A 16,015-nucleotide genomic window follows, 5' to 3' on the forward strand; every position below is an offset into this window, starting at 1 on the left:
GGAGGAGGGAGTGGTCATTAGTCAGAAGTGCTCCACTCGCCAAATGTCAAGTCTCTATATTCTAATTCCCTAAACTATTAACATAGTGTAGTTAACACCAGCCAGGACCCTTTGGCCTTGAGAGCATCTAGCTCTATTTATCAGCACAAATAACAAAATTTAGTGTAGCAGGGATTTTCTCATTCTCTGGCCTAAGATAAACTAAAGTCACGATGCACAAAACATTTGATCTGCTCTAGCAATTGATGCCATCAACTGGATTGCATGATTCACTATTTGGGAACAGAAGACGGTATTTAGATAGTTTGGAAACCAAGTATAGAATTCCTCACTTCTAACTCTACACTTTCATTACTAATCAATGTAGTCCACTTTGAATGACAGTTCAAATCATGTCCCATTTGTTGAGTGTCAAAATTTCACTCCCCATCCTCGACATTTACAGCACTAAACACCACCACAATAATAGCTCTTTAAGTGAATCAACTCCCACTATAAGGCTTGCCAGACACAGAAGCAACAATGAGCATCAACTATGGGCAGTGAACGAAGGCAGGCCAGTGAGGACAAGTGAAAGCCACATATCCCTTAACCTCGGTTAAGCCACTTCGGCTTCTAACACTAATCAAGGCTGCTCAAGAATTTGCCAAGCATGAGGTTTATACATTCTCTCTGTCTTATATACCTCAAGATGGGAAACAAAGGAGAAGGGAAACAACCAAAGGCAGATAGATGAAGGAAACAAAAGTGGACAATCACCCACTAAATAATAGAGCTTCCTGGGCCAACAATCACCTTGGCAAATCCCACCTTGGAGACTCCAATCCTCCAAGTGAGGTTGCCAACCATGTGTCCCAGTCGCCCACAAATAACACCCTTGGAGTGGAAATCCCAGCTGCATACATTTTACTCTCCTACCATTGCTTCATTTTTTCCAAACTTTTTCTTCCCTCCGTGCGGTTGCCCAAACCAATTCATATGCTGATTGGCATGTTATGAAACATGGAAACAATTAGAGACCACATTCTAGGGCACGAGAGTGACTCTCTACAGAATCAATGAACTACGCAGAACTTGAGAGGATTTGGCATAAAAGATGGAAACTGTGGAATAAAACCCACTAACAGTATCTTATGTCACACAGCACATTGTACAAGGCTTTAAAATGACCTGTGTGTTTTTAGGCAGCAATCATCCTTTACCTTCAAAATCTCCAGTTTTTAGCCTTATATTTTGTTTTGTTTCTTTATATATTCGAGGGAAACTCATAGAAAATATTCAATGTACACATTTTCTCTTCAGGGTTGATAACCAAACGTATACACCATGCAAATAGTCTTCTCGTTTAAGTTTGGGATTCTTTCAAGGCCACACTTGAGGGGAGAGTGATGGCATTTGACAATCAAAGAACTTAAGTTTTCAAGAGACCAACTTAAATCCTAAGTCATACCTTATACATGTAGGGGCTTCTTTAGCCATTCAAATGCTAAGAATGGTCAGTTCTCTATCAAAAGGCCAGTCGACCTTCTAACACAGGCTAATGAACGGCAGCCTTTTTTTGAGAGAGCTGTTCTAACTCAGCTGTGGTTACAAGCACTGCTGCTTCATCAACAGCAGGCCAGAGTGACGACGTAAGAGCAAGCCGTGTGTAGGCAAAAGAGAAAGCTGGAAAACACAGGGGATAGGTTCTAAGGGGAGGACTCCTCACATCATCAAACAAATAAGAATGGGGAGGGAGAATGCAAAACTGAACCAAAAGGAAACGTGCTGTCAAGAATATATTATCTTTAGTGACAATTATTACTACATGTAACTCATGTCGATATTATTCAATTATTTTCATATTGTATTGTTTTAAGACAGGGTTGCAGTGAAAGTAGCAGCCAGAACATTCTATTGTGGTCTATTTGCAGACTGATTAACAAATTCCCTGGGTCAGGGTCTCCATTCTGGAGATTCTGTCCTGGAGAAAGGCAAGGGCCAAAGAACTCTGTGTTCTGAGCTACATGCGCCTCTTCACCATAATGTATGGGTGTGCCACACTGGGGACAGTGGGCAGAATTTGCCATGTGCCATGACTCTAGGGGGTTGGTCAGGAGTCATTGTCAACTACAGAGAACACTTGTTTCATTTGGGAACAAAAATTGAATTATTTGGAAGCCATCTTTAGGGGAAACTAAAGTTGTGATGATAAACCCTCCAACCTCTCTCAATAATAGTTGAGACTCGTTAAGCCACTTTGTCAGATTCCTTATCTTAGTCAATACCTGCAATAACCCTTCACTGTAATCCAAAAAGGAGAAATGAGACTTGGAGGGGTCCAGTAACTTGTTTGTTGTCACACAACTTGTAAGCACTAGAGTTAGAATCCAAACTCCGACATCTGACTGCAAGGCACCTCTACTTGGAAGTATGTCATGTAGCTTCCCTTCTCTCTGATGGTGCTGTCCCCAGCCAGTCTTGTGTAACATCCTGCTATCTTCTTCCCTTTCCTTCTCTCTTCTTTACCCCAAATCTCCAGTTAACAGGTATTCCTGCATACTTCTAATACACAGAAGTGTTTACACATACATATATATTTTTTTCATACCAAGGGGATGAATATTGTTTCAAGAACCTGAGCCTTAATCAAAATAATAAAATTTCAGGCTTCAGCCCTTGGAGAGGTGATTTGTTTAAATTACCTGGACCACTTCCCTTTATGATGGAGACTACAGGCAGTGCTAAGTAAAGCCAGGCTAGTACAAGCATCGGCTTTGAAGTTGGCTGCAGGGAATTGAGAACGCATTGAGTTCCCAGGTCAGCACGCATAACCCACACAGTTCCTCAAGTATGGAGCTATATTTCAGCAACAACTAACCACTATTTATAACATTGTTTTTACAGCAAAACTCAATCCAAGTTCTTGTTTTAGAATCCAGGAATGCCTTCCTCTTTCTCCCTGCGACTTCAGGCGAAAGAGCAACTGGATAGAGAAAGGGTGAGGTGGGAGAATGAGAAAGAGGAAGATGGAACAGCAGGTGAGATAATTTGGGGGACCAGTGCTTTCTTAAATCTCTCAGCTGCATTTGGTCATTTATTCCCCAGTGTTTTGGATGGTGGAACAAAGGGCTTTGGGGCTTTGGGGATCAGGGCTCGTTTGTATGATCAGATTGACAACGGTTGAGATTCCTCAATATTGGCTTATGCAGGTCCTCACAAGTTTGGGTACAGACTGAACCACCACAGAATAAAAATCACAAGACACCATGTTAATTGGCCTCCTTAGGCCGTTTAACAAAGGAGAAAGCTAACTTGCAAGAGCAAAGAGTAATTAATGAAAGGAGCAAACAGAGGTTCATTTAGTAACTTCCAAGTAAGTTCCTCCGTCTGAGGCGGGGGGAAAAAAAAAGGTAGCCTGCAACAGAAAGATAAACTGTAGGTATTTAAGTCACAATGCTTTCCGCCAAGAACTGCTCATTACCATCAGATGTTGCAGTGGCAATGGGGCCAGTTAGAACTAACTTTATTATTAGAAGCAATTAGGGAGAAAAGGGGCAGAATTTCATTTGGTTATTTGAAAACAAGTTTCTGTGCACGGTTTAATGAAGGCCTGCAGTGTCAAGATAAAATGTGTGTTTTACTGAAAGCAGCTTTTGCAAATGACTGCTTGTTACCAGCCGGTATCTCCAGGCAGAATGGTCTGGGTATGTTGGATTTACATGCATGCTGTAACATAATAGTTTAGCTGTCTCAGGTTCACAGAAGTGTTAACAGGCAGTATGGCCTGGCGGTTAAGCGAACGTGTTCTGGAGCCAGACTGTCTGTCTTCAGTTCCTAACTCTGACCTTGGTGGCTGAATGACCTTGGTTGACCTTCTGGAATGTTCTGGCCTTAGTTTACTCATATATAAAGTGGAAATCATAGTAATGTTTTCCCACAGGGTTGTTGTGAAATATCAATGTACCTAATATGTGTTAGACATTGTTATAATTACTAACAGCTATATCCAAGGATCATTTGCCTGGGTGGGTGGGGTTGTTTTTAAAGAAAAGGTTTGCTATAAAGGGGTTACCCTGAGTACAAATCACCATGAAGCCATTTACATCTTTGAATGGAGTTTGCATGTAAAGTATGACACAGATCTTTCTCTTCACAGTCATAACAGTTTTTATCTAAATTCATTTCAGACGCTAGTTCAATATTTCTATAGAATTCACACATTTGGAAAAGATCTAATTGCTTTTTAGGTTTGTTAAACCAGTTGTGTAACTGGTAACAGCTGGGACTTTTTATATTTTCCTAAGTCTGAGGTTTTTCCCTTATAAATACCCTGGGCAGCCTTCAACTCTTCCCTCATGCACACCTGGGCTAAGAGAAACTGCCGTGTATTGACCTAAACATTTAGAAGAACATTTTAAAAACCTCAACAGCCACACAATAAATGGAGAGTTGGGCTTTGGCTTCCTTCTAAATATCCTTTTTGGGACTCCTGTGACCACAGTGAAAGAGACCTCTCAGTGGTGGTTTCCAGCTCTGTCCGAATGTCCCACTGTTTAGAGCGAGTTATGTGCTGTCGTCCGCGATTTTTCAGAGACTCCTTCATTCAATTCTCAAGGTTAAAGATTGATTTTCATCAGATGACTACAATATTTGCATATTCACTTGGGAATATGGCACACTGCTTACCCATTATGTTTTAGTTTTGCAAATCAACAGCATTTAACTAATGTGCCATGCACCATAATATTGGACCCATATGATGAATAAAACTCCTTTCTTGGCCCTTAATAAGCAATGACGCCATTATTAAAATCTATTCATTTCAGAGAAGGCTAAACTATCAAAATGCCCTCTACACATTTATGTGTTTTCTCAGCCGTGTGTTAACCCACATCATTCTTCTGGCTGCTCTGACTTAATTTATGTTAATTTGAATAATTTAAATAAGACCCTCTTTTACAGAATTTTAGATCTTACATTGCAGATTGCAAGAAAGAAAAAGCTGAAAATATACTGGTAAGTACATATTGGTAGGATTCTCCCCCAAAGTCTGAGCGTTCTTGTTCAATGTGAGTTTGAGAAAGAGGTTCAAGGTAATATTTATTTTCTCTAACCAAGTTGTCTACTTCTTTGAGTACTTCTTTTTTTTTTCCTTTTAGCAATCACACACATCATAACACGAGAGAATTTCCTTTTTGAAAGATTCAGAAGAATGTTAAAGAATGGTGTAATCAGAGTTGTTAATGCCCATTCTCAATTAGTGTCTATTAGAAAGTCAAAGCTTAAGGAAAGGTTAGATTCTGAACAGAATAAAATATGCAACATGGGACTATCTGAGGGAAGATTTCAAGAGGGAGAAGGTAGATATTTATTCTTACCCTGGATCGTTCTTCTAGTTTTGTCATCATAACAACTGTGGCACTCCGTTGCTCCCATATCATTCTCCAAAAGTCCCCAAATGTTTCAGGGAGAGATCCCTGTGTTGCAATATAGGCATTTTGTTTCCTATAGCCGTCTATGTAGTTGGCATTCACATAGTCACTTCCTGGGATGCCTGTAAAACAAGGAATGTTATTCAACTAGGGGAACATGTCACAAGAGGAAACAGACTGGGACACAGCCTAATGACATTATATTTTTGTTCCACGCTATGCTAGAGGAGTCACAATATATTAAAGTTTGAGTTTTAAGCAAGATTAAAAACAAGTCTTCGGGCCAGCCGCATGGTGCAAGCGGTTAAGTGTGTCCGCTCCGCTGTGGTGGCTCGGGGTTCGCAGGTTTGGATCCCGGGCGTGCACCGATGCACTGCCTGTCAAGCCATGCTGTGGCGGCATCCCATATAAAGTGGAGGAAGATGGGCATGGATATTAGCCCAGGGCCAGTCTTCCTCAGCAATAAAGAGGAGGATTGGCAGATGTTAGCTTAGGGCTGATCTTCCTCACACACAAAAAACAACAAGTCTTATCAGGACCATCATGTAAAAGAAACACGGTATTCAAGGTGTTGGGTCTTTATAATATGACAAGGCAGATTGCCAAAGAAAGAAAAATATGGTCCATAGAATGCCTTTTCTCTCACACATTATCTGTCTTTTCCGTTGCATCAGCAAAATATAGCTTGTAAAGGAAGATAAACAATTATCTGGTCACATTCCTCACTCATGTTCTTCCTCATTCCCAGACAAAAACTAAATAAAATAATGCCTGAGTCTGAAAATGCAACATAGGGTGAAGCATGTCATAACAGTGAAAAGCTCTTTGCAGATTTAGCTAACAGGGAACACATAAACTCATTTAATCTTCACAACAACTCTATGAAGTAAATCCTGTCATGATCTTCCTTTCACAAAGGAACAAACTGGGGTGCACAGAGATTAAAAAACTTGCTCAAGTCAGTGGTGTCCAGTTTAGTTATAGGCAGGCATTCTGCTATGTCTGTGTCTTAACCTCTGTAGAGTATTGCTTCTCATCTAAACCTCACAGGGTTGTTGTATCACATGAACCTCTCCTTGGATTATGACAACTGCCTCCTAATTGGTTGTTCCATTTTTACTTTTGTCCTTTGCAGTCTGTTCTCCATCTAGCATGAGAGCAATTTTTAAAAATATATTTCAGACACTATAACTTCTCTTCTTCAAACCCCGCAGTGGCTTCCCCTTAAACTTCAAACAAAATCCAAACTCGCAACAATGGCTACTAAGCTCTGCACTTCTCCAGACTCATCTCATTCCACTTACCTCCTCGTCTTCTGAACTCTAGACTGTGGCCTGCTTCAGTTGTTAGAAAGCATTACTCCTCTACCTTGGCGCCATCCCACATCCTAGAACACACTCTCTGTCTCCTTCCCATCATGAAACACTCAGCCTCCATCTCAGAAGGCCTGCCCTTGATAGCCCGGGACCTCAGAACTCCCTTGACAACCCTCTATACTACCTAATACACATTGTAATTATACATTTAATTGTTTGTTAACTTGCTTATTGCCTTTTTTGACCTGCAGACCATGTCTCTTTTATTCACCTTTGCTATCTCTAGCGACAAGAAGAAATTTGCCCCAGTTCCAACATGTAATATGTAGCCAAGCTGTAATTTAATGCAGATATTCTGATTGAAAGTCTAATTTTCCTTCAGCACGATAGGCAAGTATGAGCTTCTTCCGAGGAGAGTGGCCAGAGTGATTAAGTAAATCAGACCTATTCCATATGAGAAAGGAATACATATTCTAGCCTGGAAAAGGAAAAGGTATGGCTTGGGGGATTAGAGCTGCCCGTGAGTATCTGACGAGAGGTTTAGGTTTACTCTATTTGAGACAAAAGTTTTTCAATTCTGAGGGATATAACCACAGAGAGATGAATTTCATCTCCAATATAATAAAGCATTTTCAAATCATCAGAATCAAAAAGGGAATAGATTTCCTTGGGAGGTAATGAGTTGCTTATCCCTGGAGGGGAACCAACACTTTATGGGGACATCAGGATGATATGGGAGCTAGCACCAGAACCTGTACATGGTCCCTTCTTGCCCTGGGAAAATATGACTCCTAAATTCATGAAAAAAAATATTTTCTTTATAATGGAACATATGTTCCCAAGCTAAAATTGCTATATTTCACTGATTGCCACTTGCAATTACTTTGACTGCTTTTCTGATTCCAGTTGTAAAACTGCTCTTCTCAAGAAACGTAATGAAAGTCAGATGGAAACTACTGGGCTCTGAGATGAACACATGGATATGGAATACCACTAGTATTAGTGAAAAGCCTTTTGAGCAAAAACCGAAATGCACGGTTGGTTGTAACATTATTCATCTATTACAGCTACTCGAGAAGCAGTTGGGGTTCTGGCAGCCCTTTGTTGACAAAGATCCTATTCCTCCCTGGCACAAAATTACTGTAGGTTTAAAGGACAGTTTAAATCAAGTCCTCAGGTTACAGCCCCTGGGAAGCACACACATCTACATGTTCACAGGATTTGGCTCTGAGCCAACAGTGAATCTACTTTATAACGAGAAAAGCCCACTTTCGAAATTTTAATTTAGCAGTTAACAACATTAAACAATTGGTAAAAAAGATTCTGGCTAAGGGCCTCACTCAGCTACCAATATACAGAAAAATTTTCCAACAAAATTCAAAATGGAGAAATTTGGGTTAATGACTCAGAAAATGCATCAGCTGGGCACTGTGTCATTTCCCCCTTATCAAGGATAATAAATGTGTCTGAACAATGAGGCTGAGCGACAGAGGAGATGGGCTGAAACTCACATCTAAAGGAGGGGAATCAGATCCATCCAACATTCTTGTGTAAAATTAAATCTGTTATTATGTTATGAATTGTTCTTTGGCATATTACTCAAGTTTGAAAAATAAATTATTTTTTAGGGGGAATGTTTGCACTTCTTGGGGATAAAAATACAAAAATTTTGCCTGAAAATTACTAGGCACCTGGGATCCATACTGTATCACCAAATGCTTTAAGAATTTTGGACTTGATATTATGAAAAGTGGAGAATTGAAAACAATAATTCAATATCTAGTAAAGCTAATTATTAGGCTAACATTTATATCCTGAAAATAGTGCTGAGGTTCCTCATCTACTTTGACACTTGTCTGTAAGGAGGTAGTACCTGGAAAGAAAGCCATCTTCTGCCAAATCCCTTTACCCACTCTGGCAAAAAGACATTTCAGGTAAGTTCTCTCTTACATCTCCTTTGCAATGTGGAGATGTAGGAGACGGCTATGTTCACTAGAAGCCCTAAGATGTAATATGTCCTATATTCATCTAACCCAACATAACAAACTGTGTAGAAAGATGAATGAGAAAATATTTTAGAACGGGTGGTGGTTTGCCCTTCTAAAAATACTAACCCCAGACTGGAAGCTAAAGTTAAACATCAGTGTGTTTCAAGTAGGTGAGACCCCAGTTTTCAATGTGACATATTTAGAAAGATCTTTCAACAAACTCCATGAAAAAAACATACCATGTTGTCTTTCTAAGTGTTTTGGTGCCACGAAATGCTTCTTCAGTAGCTCTTGATTGCAATGTTTCTGCTGGGAGGCTGGATGTCCAAAATTCTTTCACTTTTTTTGGTTGATCGTCTCCAAGTAATGCATATTTGTTTATTTAATTTTCAATTCCTTGCCTTATCCAGAAAATGATTTGCATCTGCTAATGCAACACTAATCAGAGTGCACTACTAATCCAAGAGAAGTGTGTGAGAATTAATTGAATTCCTCTGGGGCTATGATGGATGGAAATCTAACTTAAAACACAGTGCTGAAAGACCACAGAATTACTATAAATTAGCTGATTGCTTTTATTTCTTGGAATCAAGGAGACCTTTGTCCACCACTATAATAATAATGGTGCTTTGTCTTTTTTGGGGGGGCAGCTATTAAAATAGCAAGAGTATAACAAAGATATCTGCCTTTAGCTCATCATAGGCAAAATCTTAGGCCTGGCCCTGCTGTAGAAACTGTCTCTTGGAAACTGTTGCTCTTAATGTCATTGTCCAAGAAGAACAGCTTAGATCTAAAACTTGCTCTTTCCTAGGAATCCATGGCTTTACTACACTTATAAAAGTAAGTTTTCATGATTTCTCATGTACTGTTTCATGTGTACTCTCTAATTAATAGTCATGTAAACAGTTTCAAACACCAATAATAATTGTTTGTCATTCTAATCTTGTAAGTGAGAAAACAGAGGATAGATCTTGACTTTATATTATACCAGGATGTCTCATTCCTGTGTTAGAGTATATTTCGTCAGTTAATGAACTGTTCTTTCTTGTGGTGCTTAAAAATATTACTTACATGCTTTAGACTGAGTCTTTGTGTTTTGGGCAAACTAAACTTGGAACTGTAAAACTTAAGCCTTTAAAACTAACAGAGGTTGTGATGAGGTGAACGGTCGGTAGAGCTGTGCTTCTGGGGCCTTCGTGCACAGCAAGCCATAGCGAGCAACTATTCAAACAAATTAGGCCAGTTTTAGGCTCTCATTTTGTTTGCTGGGAATTGCCAGTTATAGCTTTCAGTGGAAAATAAACCTGGGCATGGACTTTGGGCTCCTCTATTCTTATAATTGTCTGAAAAACTTTGGAAACTTATCATGATTTCAATATGCAAGGACAATGCCATTTTTCCTCATGGGATTAATAGGACAGGGCTTCATGAAGTTGTTCCCATGCGTGTTTGAATATGAACAGAAGGAGAGGAAACCTTGCAAATATGAAGCTGCTTTGTCTGAAAGAACATTCATGATGAATAATTAATTACTGAGGAATGCTTTAAAACCTTGAAAGCATGTTGCAATGTCAAAGAACAGACTATTTGAGCAGTTTTTTCAAGACTAGGTTAAAATAACTTTTTTCCTGTTAATTTGAGGAGGACTAATTGGGTCATGTGGGTCTATTAAAAAAAAAAAACACCAACTTGCTTTGCATTTGATTTTTCAGGTTAGCAGATACTTTAATTTGAAAAGATTTCTTTTGTTGAGGGGTGTTTATAATTATGAAAGTTTTATAATAAGGCCTTGTGTCCTGATGTTAAGTGAAAAAGCAGGACCCAAAATAGTACATGAATTATTTTACTGATGTGAAATTTAGTAATCATAAAGAGAATGTGCATACTTTTGTATCACTCCACACTGTAGGAAGAGTCACATGTGCCTTTTGAAGTCTTGGGACAATACTAAGCATGGGACAATGCTAAGAATTGAGAAAAACTGACCCGGAAACTGGGACTCCTGTCTAGGGCTGCTGGTAGTTTGCTCTTTGACTTTTGGGCAATTATTCAACTTGTCCAGACCTCTGATTGCTTATCTGCTAAACAAGGAGTGTTGGACAAATTGATTCCCTCGAGTCCTTTTAAGTCTAAAATAAGATGTTTCTCTGCTGTATTTTAACCTTCTTGGATTTAGAAATCTCTGTGAAGTTATTTTAGGATAAATAGAGGCTTTGTGTCTCTCAGATTAGGTAGGAACATGCTCTGATGCTCTTTCAAGCTGATTCCTATTGCTTCTACCTCCGATGTGCTGAGAGGAGACATTTTTGGTGTGACTAATACTTCAAATCTTAATTAGAACCTGGTGGGGTAAAAAATAAACAAACTCAAAAACAAAAGGAGATGCTGGGACTCGGCTGAGAGGTGGTGTGTTCAGGGAAAGAAGCTCTCCTTGGATTGCGGAGGTGAGAATGAGGAAGAGACAGCATCAGAAGGGAGGCAGAATCCTATCCATGCTCCCAGTGGGCAAACTGATACTGCACCACACGGCTGGAGATGGGCCTCTGGGTGACTGGCTGACTCTGCTCCAACTCACAGTGTGGCATCAAACCCAGGTACTTTTATTTCCTTTCACTTCTACAAATCCTTAGTGAAGTTTGCGTCAAAAAGAAGTTGTTTTTTGGTAAATCAGTTTATTCCCTGTTGTAAAATAGAAGTATTTAAGCTCCAATAGAACACAAAAGCTACCTTTTATTGAGTAAATAATGTCCCTTCCTCCACTTCAATACATGAAAAAAAAATCCTAACAACAGCCAATTGTGGGGTAAGACCTAGATTGCAGTTTTTACAACCCACAATACAGAAAAAAATGTTTGTTCGCTGACACCGGCAAAACCAGAGAACAGAAAAAGAAAAACGAAATCCAATAATAATTTACTAGTAAATTTATTTAATTCCAAAGGATACAGGCCTTCTTTCCCCTTCACTTGCACCACGGCAGACACCCACAGCTGCTTCAGAACTAGCAAAATGAATGATTTTCTTTGCAACATAGCAGAAAAAGCAAATGCTTCTTGCAAAGGCCCAGTGCATTCTATGTGACGGTATCCCTGGATGTAACTGCAGTTTGGCAAACTACCCTTCATGTTTCTACAGTACGCAGGACAATTTTTTTTAGAAGCGTGCCTTGCTCTGTGGGCATTGCAGTTCATCGCCACAGTGAGTTAATGGTGGAATGGATATCTTTCAAAGAGATTGTGAACCCAGCCTCCACCCTCTCAGCGTTCTGTGTCCTCCTCTCCTCGGTTTTCTCTACCTCAGCACTGCTGAGGAGGCTGGGTTATAAGAGTGGCCACAGAGAAGGTTGTGGGTGATTGAATTGTCTTTGAATGTATTCCAAGATTAGCTACACATGTGGGGGGATTATCAGCACCCATGATAGAGGGGACTCATTTCTAGATAGGGAACACTTTGCCCTGAAATAAAGCAGAGCTTGGGCCACCGCAGCATACCCTTTCAGCCACATCACAGAGTTCTGGTCTACTCAACTCATATTAATAAGGATGCAATTATTATAGAGCAATGAGGTAATCAATCAAAAACAGATATGATGACAGGAACTCTGTCTGTAGGAAACTCTCAGAACCCCGCTCCTCATCTATATCCTAATAAATGAGCAGCATTTTCATAACATCCTTACCCAACACCCCTGTGAGAATCAAATAAGTCAGTGCATTTGAAACTTCTAAAATACCAGTGGATATCAGTTATTCTTATGATCGATGTAATAAACAGAAATGAAATAAGCCTACTCATTCCTAAATACTCTACAGACAAAAAGTAATTTCAAATCTGGAATGCCCCTTTCCAGTTTCTAAACTAAAAAATTAATGGAGAGGACAAAAATTATTATTTTATAATTTCCCAGCAATGTGCAACTTGTGCCTATAGTCTAACAGCAGAGCCATACTACCTATGACGTAGATTTCTCTGCAGCCTCAGAGCAATGAAGTGTAGATTCATTAATGCAATCTGAATAGATGTACAATAAAAACGGAAAAAAAGATTCCCAATAACTGAACTAAAGACAACGGAGATAAAAATAAACTCACAGAGCTTTCTGATTTACTCTTTCTTTAGCTTCCTGGGAACAAGAGCAAAGCAAAAAACCAACACAACCAGCTATCCCTTAAAAATGTTTTTTCTCTTTTCCAGGTAAGAAACATCACAGAGGCTGAGGTAGGAGCTGGGGAGAAACAGATCCCCACACCACTTGCTTGGCTGCATGCAGGAGCAAGATGCCATTTAAATAGCTCTAATTAGTCCTCACGCAGGCTATGAGCACCATGTGAAATTGTTCCAAGTTTCCAAAGGCTACATCCCATATAGCTCTCTATTTAAGACAAATCAAGCTATAAAAGTTTGACTGTGCTCCTCAAAATAAGAGATACATGCATTTAAAAAAAGGATCCCCTTGAAATAAAAGGATTAAACTTTGTCATGCTTATAAACAACTAACGTGACAAGTGAAAGACTGAAAATGTTAAAGAAACTGTGCTAAATCAGTGACTGACATTCTGAACAATGTGAGAAAAATGAACTCAACTGATATGTGGATGAGATTTAGACAAGGTTTTTTTTTTAAGATGGGGCATATATGCTATGAAACTTCTGTCAGTATTTTAAATAGAATTTCAGGAGCAAAATAAAACCAACAAAAAACAAAATAAAAAGCAAAATCAAACAAACACCAGAGAAAGAGAGAATGAACTAAGAGGGAGGAAAAGGAATCATATTTATTGCTCTGTAAAGGGGAAAATAATTTTAATTCTTTGATGTTAGAGCTTCATATGGAACATTTATATTCACTATAATATAGCTAACATTTTATTAGAAAATGTTAGATAGATTGCATTAACTTATTTTTCTGTGTTTGTTCTGTTTTTACTTGTTGAAAATGTATCAGGTTACTAGATATGGCCTGTAAAAAAAACAAAGATAACTCACAGCATGGTGTAGGATGTGAAATTGGAGAATATGTTACCATGTGCTGACAGCTCTTTTAACTGAATTAGTAGAGACCACGGAACACTCTGTGGAACAGAAGCTAAGACACTTAGACTTAAACGCGGAGCACTAGTGTGGTGGGAAATGGTGAATCAACAGCACAGGGGAATATCAGTAGTTTCTTCGTTTTCCTTTTTAAATCAGATTTATCCTAGGGGCGGTGATTCCCTGTAAGCTGCTTTCTCATTTTAAAGATGCTAAATTGCCCATCTCACAAATAATCAAGTTGTTGTAACATCATCTATATTATTTACAGTTGGATTTTTTTGAATTGCTCTTATTATGAAAATCAAGCAGCAGATGATATATTTTGGATTTCCATTTAAAAGGACACATTCTTCGCCTTGTTGAAATTTGTAATGCTATTATGGGTCTGGTTCCATTTATCAAGCACCGATTTCTTTTTTGCTTCACAGAGTACCCCAAATATATGCAGCGTTCTCATTTGGATATTATTAATTTTCTCATAGATCATATACAAAAGAAATTCTATCTGAGGATAAAAGGACCTATCAACAGCAATGATAACTTTAATAGTTCCCAATATTTATTAGGCATTTTCTTTGTGCCAAGAACTCATCTACAAGCTCTGTTGGTGCTAGTGCCGAGTTGACTCAGACTCCTAGTGACCCTGTGTGCAACAGAGCAGAACCCTGCCCCGTCTTTCTGCCCCATCCTTGCATCTTCTGGCGCTCTATCAGACACTGCTCTGCTGCTCTTCACAGGGTTTTCATCGCTAATTTTTTCGGAAGTGGGTGTCCAGGTCCTTCTTCCTAGTCTGTCTTATTCGGGAAGCTCTGCTGAAACCTGTCCACCATGGGTGACCTTGCTGGTATTTGAAATACAGGTGGCATAGCTCTAAGCATCACAGCAACACACAGATGCCACAGTATGACAACTGGCAGACAGGTGGTGTGGTTCCTTACCTGGAAACGAATCTGGGCCACAGCGGAAAGACCACTGAATCTTAACCACTGGACCACCAGTCTGGCTCTAAAGGCTTTGTATGCATTGATTCATTAAATCCTCCTAATTCTAAGAGATAGGTCCTATTATTAATCCTATTGCCCAGCTGAGGAAACCAAGGCACAGCAACTTGTCCAAACAAGATGTTCAGAAGCAAGAAGAGCTTAGGATGCTTTAATAGGAAAGAAATTCTTGAGATGCATATGGGCCCTTATAGGAAGGTACCCATTAAAGAGATGAAGTGAATATATTTGTTTTGAAAATGTAAATGTATTCCCCCCAAATTAGAAAAAATAAAACAAACCCATATTTTACTGAGCTTCTGTTTATCAGATTAACAAGCATTAGTGTTAAAGAATGCATATGGCATGAAGTGCTTCATTTTTTTGTCATTTCTAACTCTCTCGTAGATAAAACCATTTAAACCTGGCTTGGTAGGAGAGACACACACCAGCCAATAATTCCGTTTGGATAAACCTTCTGGCTTAAATGTGTTTTTTATCCTCGAAAGAGCTAATCTCTTCATGTCCAAGATTTAATATTTATCTGAGTACTCACATTATCTATTGGTCTATGAACTTAGAATCAACTTCCAGAATTTTAGAAATAGCAGGAAGGGTCTTACACATTTTCATTTTACTAGGAAACAGAACAACAGACGCTAAGTCAGGGGTTCCTCAAGTGGAGTATGGGCTTACAAAGGGCTTGAGTGTCCATAAACTCTCTGAAATTAGTGTACAAATCAAGTGTGTATGTGCCTTTTATTTTCAAGTGGGGTTTAAAATGTTCATCAGATTCTCAAAAGGATCCAGCTCCCTCAAAGGGTTAACTGTACTAAGTGACATGACCAAGGTCACAGAGATGCTTAAACTGGGATTTAGTGTCCAGTTTTCCGTCTTCTTCTTCAGTGGTCTTCCTAATATACCTTAAAAAGTAATAATAAACAAAAAAATCCACCTGAAAGCCATTTATATGTCGTTTGTTCCTTGGAAAAATTCACTTTGACTGGAGTCTAAGAACACAACTGAAGACCGCTAGCTCTAAGATTTCTATCATCAGGGTTTCAAAATGTATATTTCAAAATTCCTAGGCAGTCTTCCCAGGCAAAAGGGCACCATTTTTGAATTAGTTGTGACATGTATGGGCATGGTCATCATGACTTCAAAAGCGGCTATAGTCCTGAGTGGCCTGTTGAAGAGAACAGCCGCCTTAAGTCCAACTGACTCACACATTAGAACTTTTGCTCTGCCACTTACTAGGTATTGATTATAAACAAATTACTTGA

At 39.1% G+C, this 16,015-nt stretch overlaps 1 protein-coding gene across 2 annotated transcripts in view; it reads right to left on the reverse strand.

Annotated features, from left to right (window-relative positions):
• PTPRD (protein tyrosine phosphatase receptor type D) overlaps nucleotides 1-16,015 on the reverse strand; it is a 494,552-nt gene that overhangs the window by 48,862 nt on the left and 429,675 nt on the right. For both annotated transcript variants that reach the window (XM_058565790.1, XM_058565791.1), the window contains one exon: nucleotides 5,361-5,536. In XM_058565790.1, coding sequence (XP_058421773.1) covers nucleotides 5,361-5,536 — 176 coding nt within the window. The remainder of the gene's footprint in view (nucleotides 1-5,360; nucleotides 5,537-16,015) is intronic.

Source organism: Diceros bicornis, chromosome 22 (assembly GCF_020826845.1).
Source record: "Diceros bicornis minor isolate mBicDic1 chromosome 22, mDicBic1.mat.cur, whole genome shotgun sequence".
Taxonomy (NCBI): domain Eukaryota; kingdom Metazoa; phylum Chordata; class Mammalia; order Perissodactyla; family Rhinocerotidae; genus Diceros; species Diceros bicornis.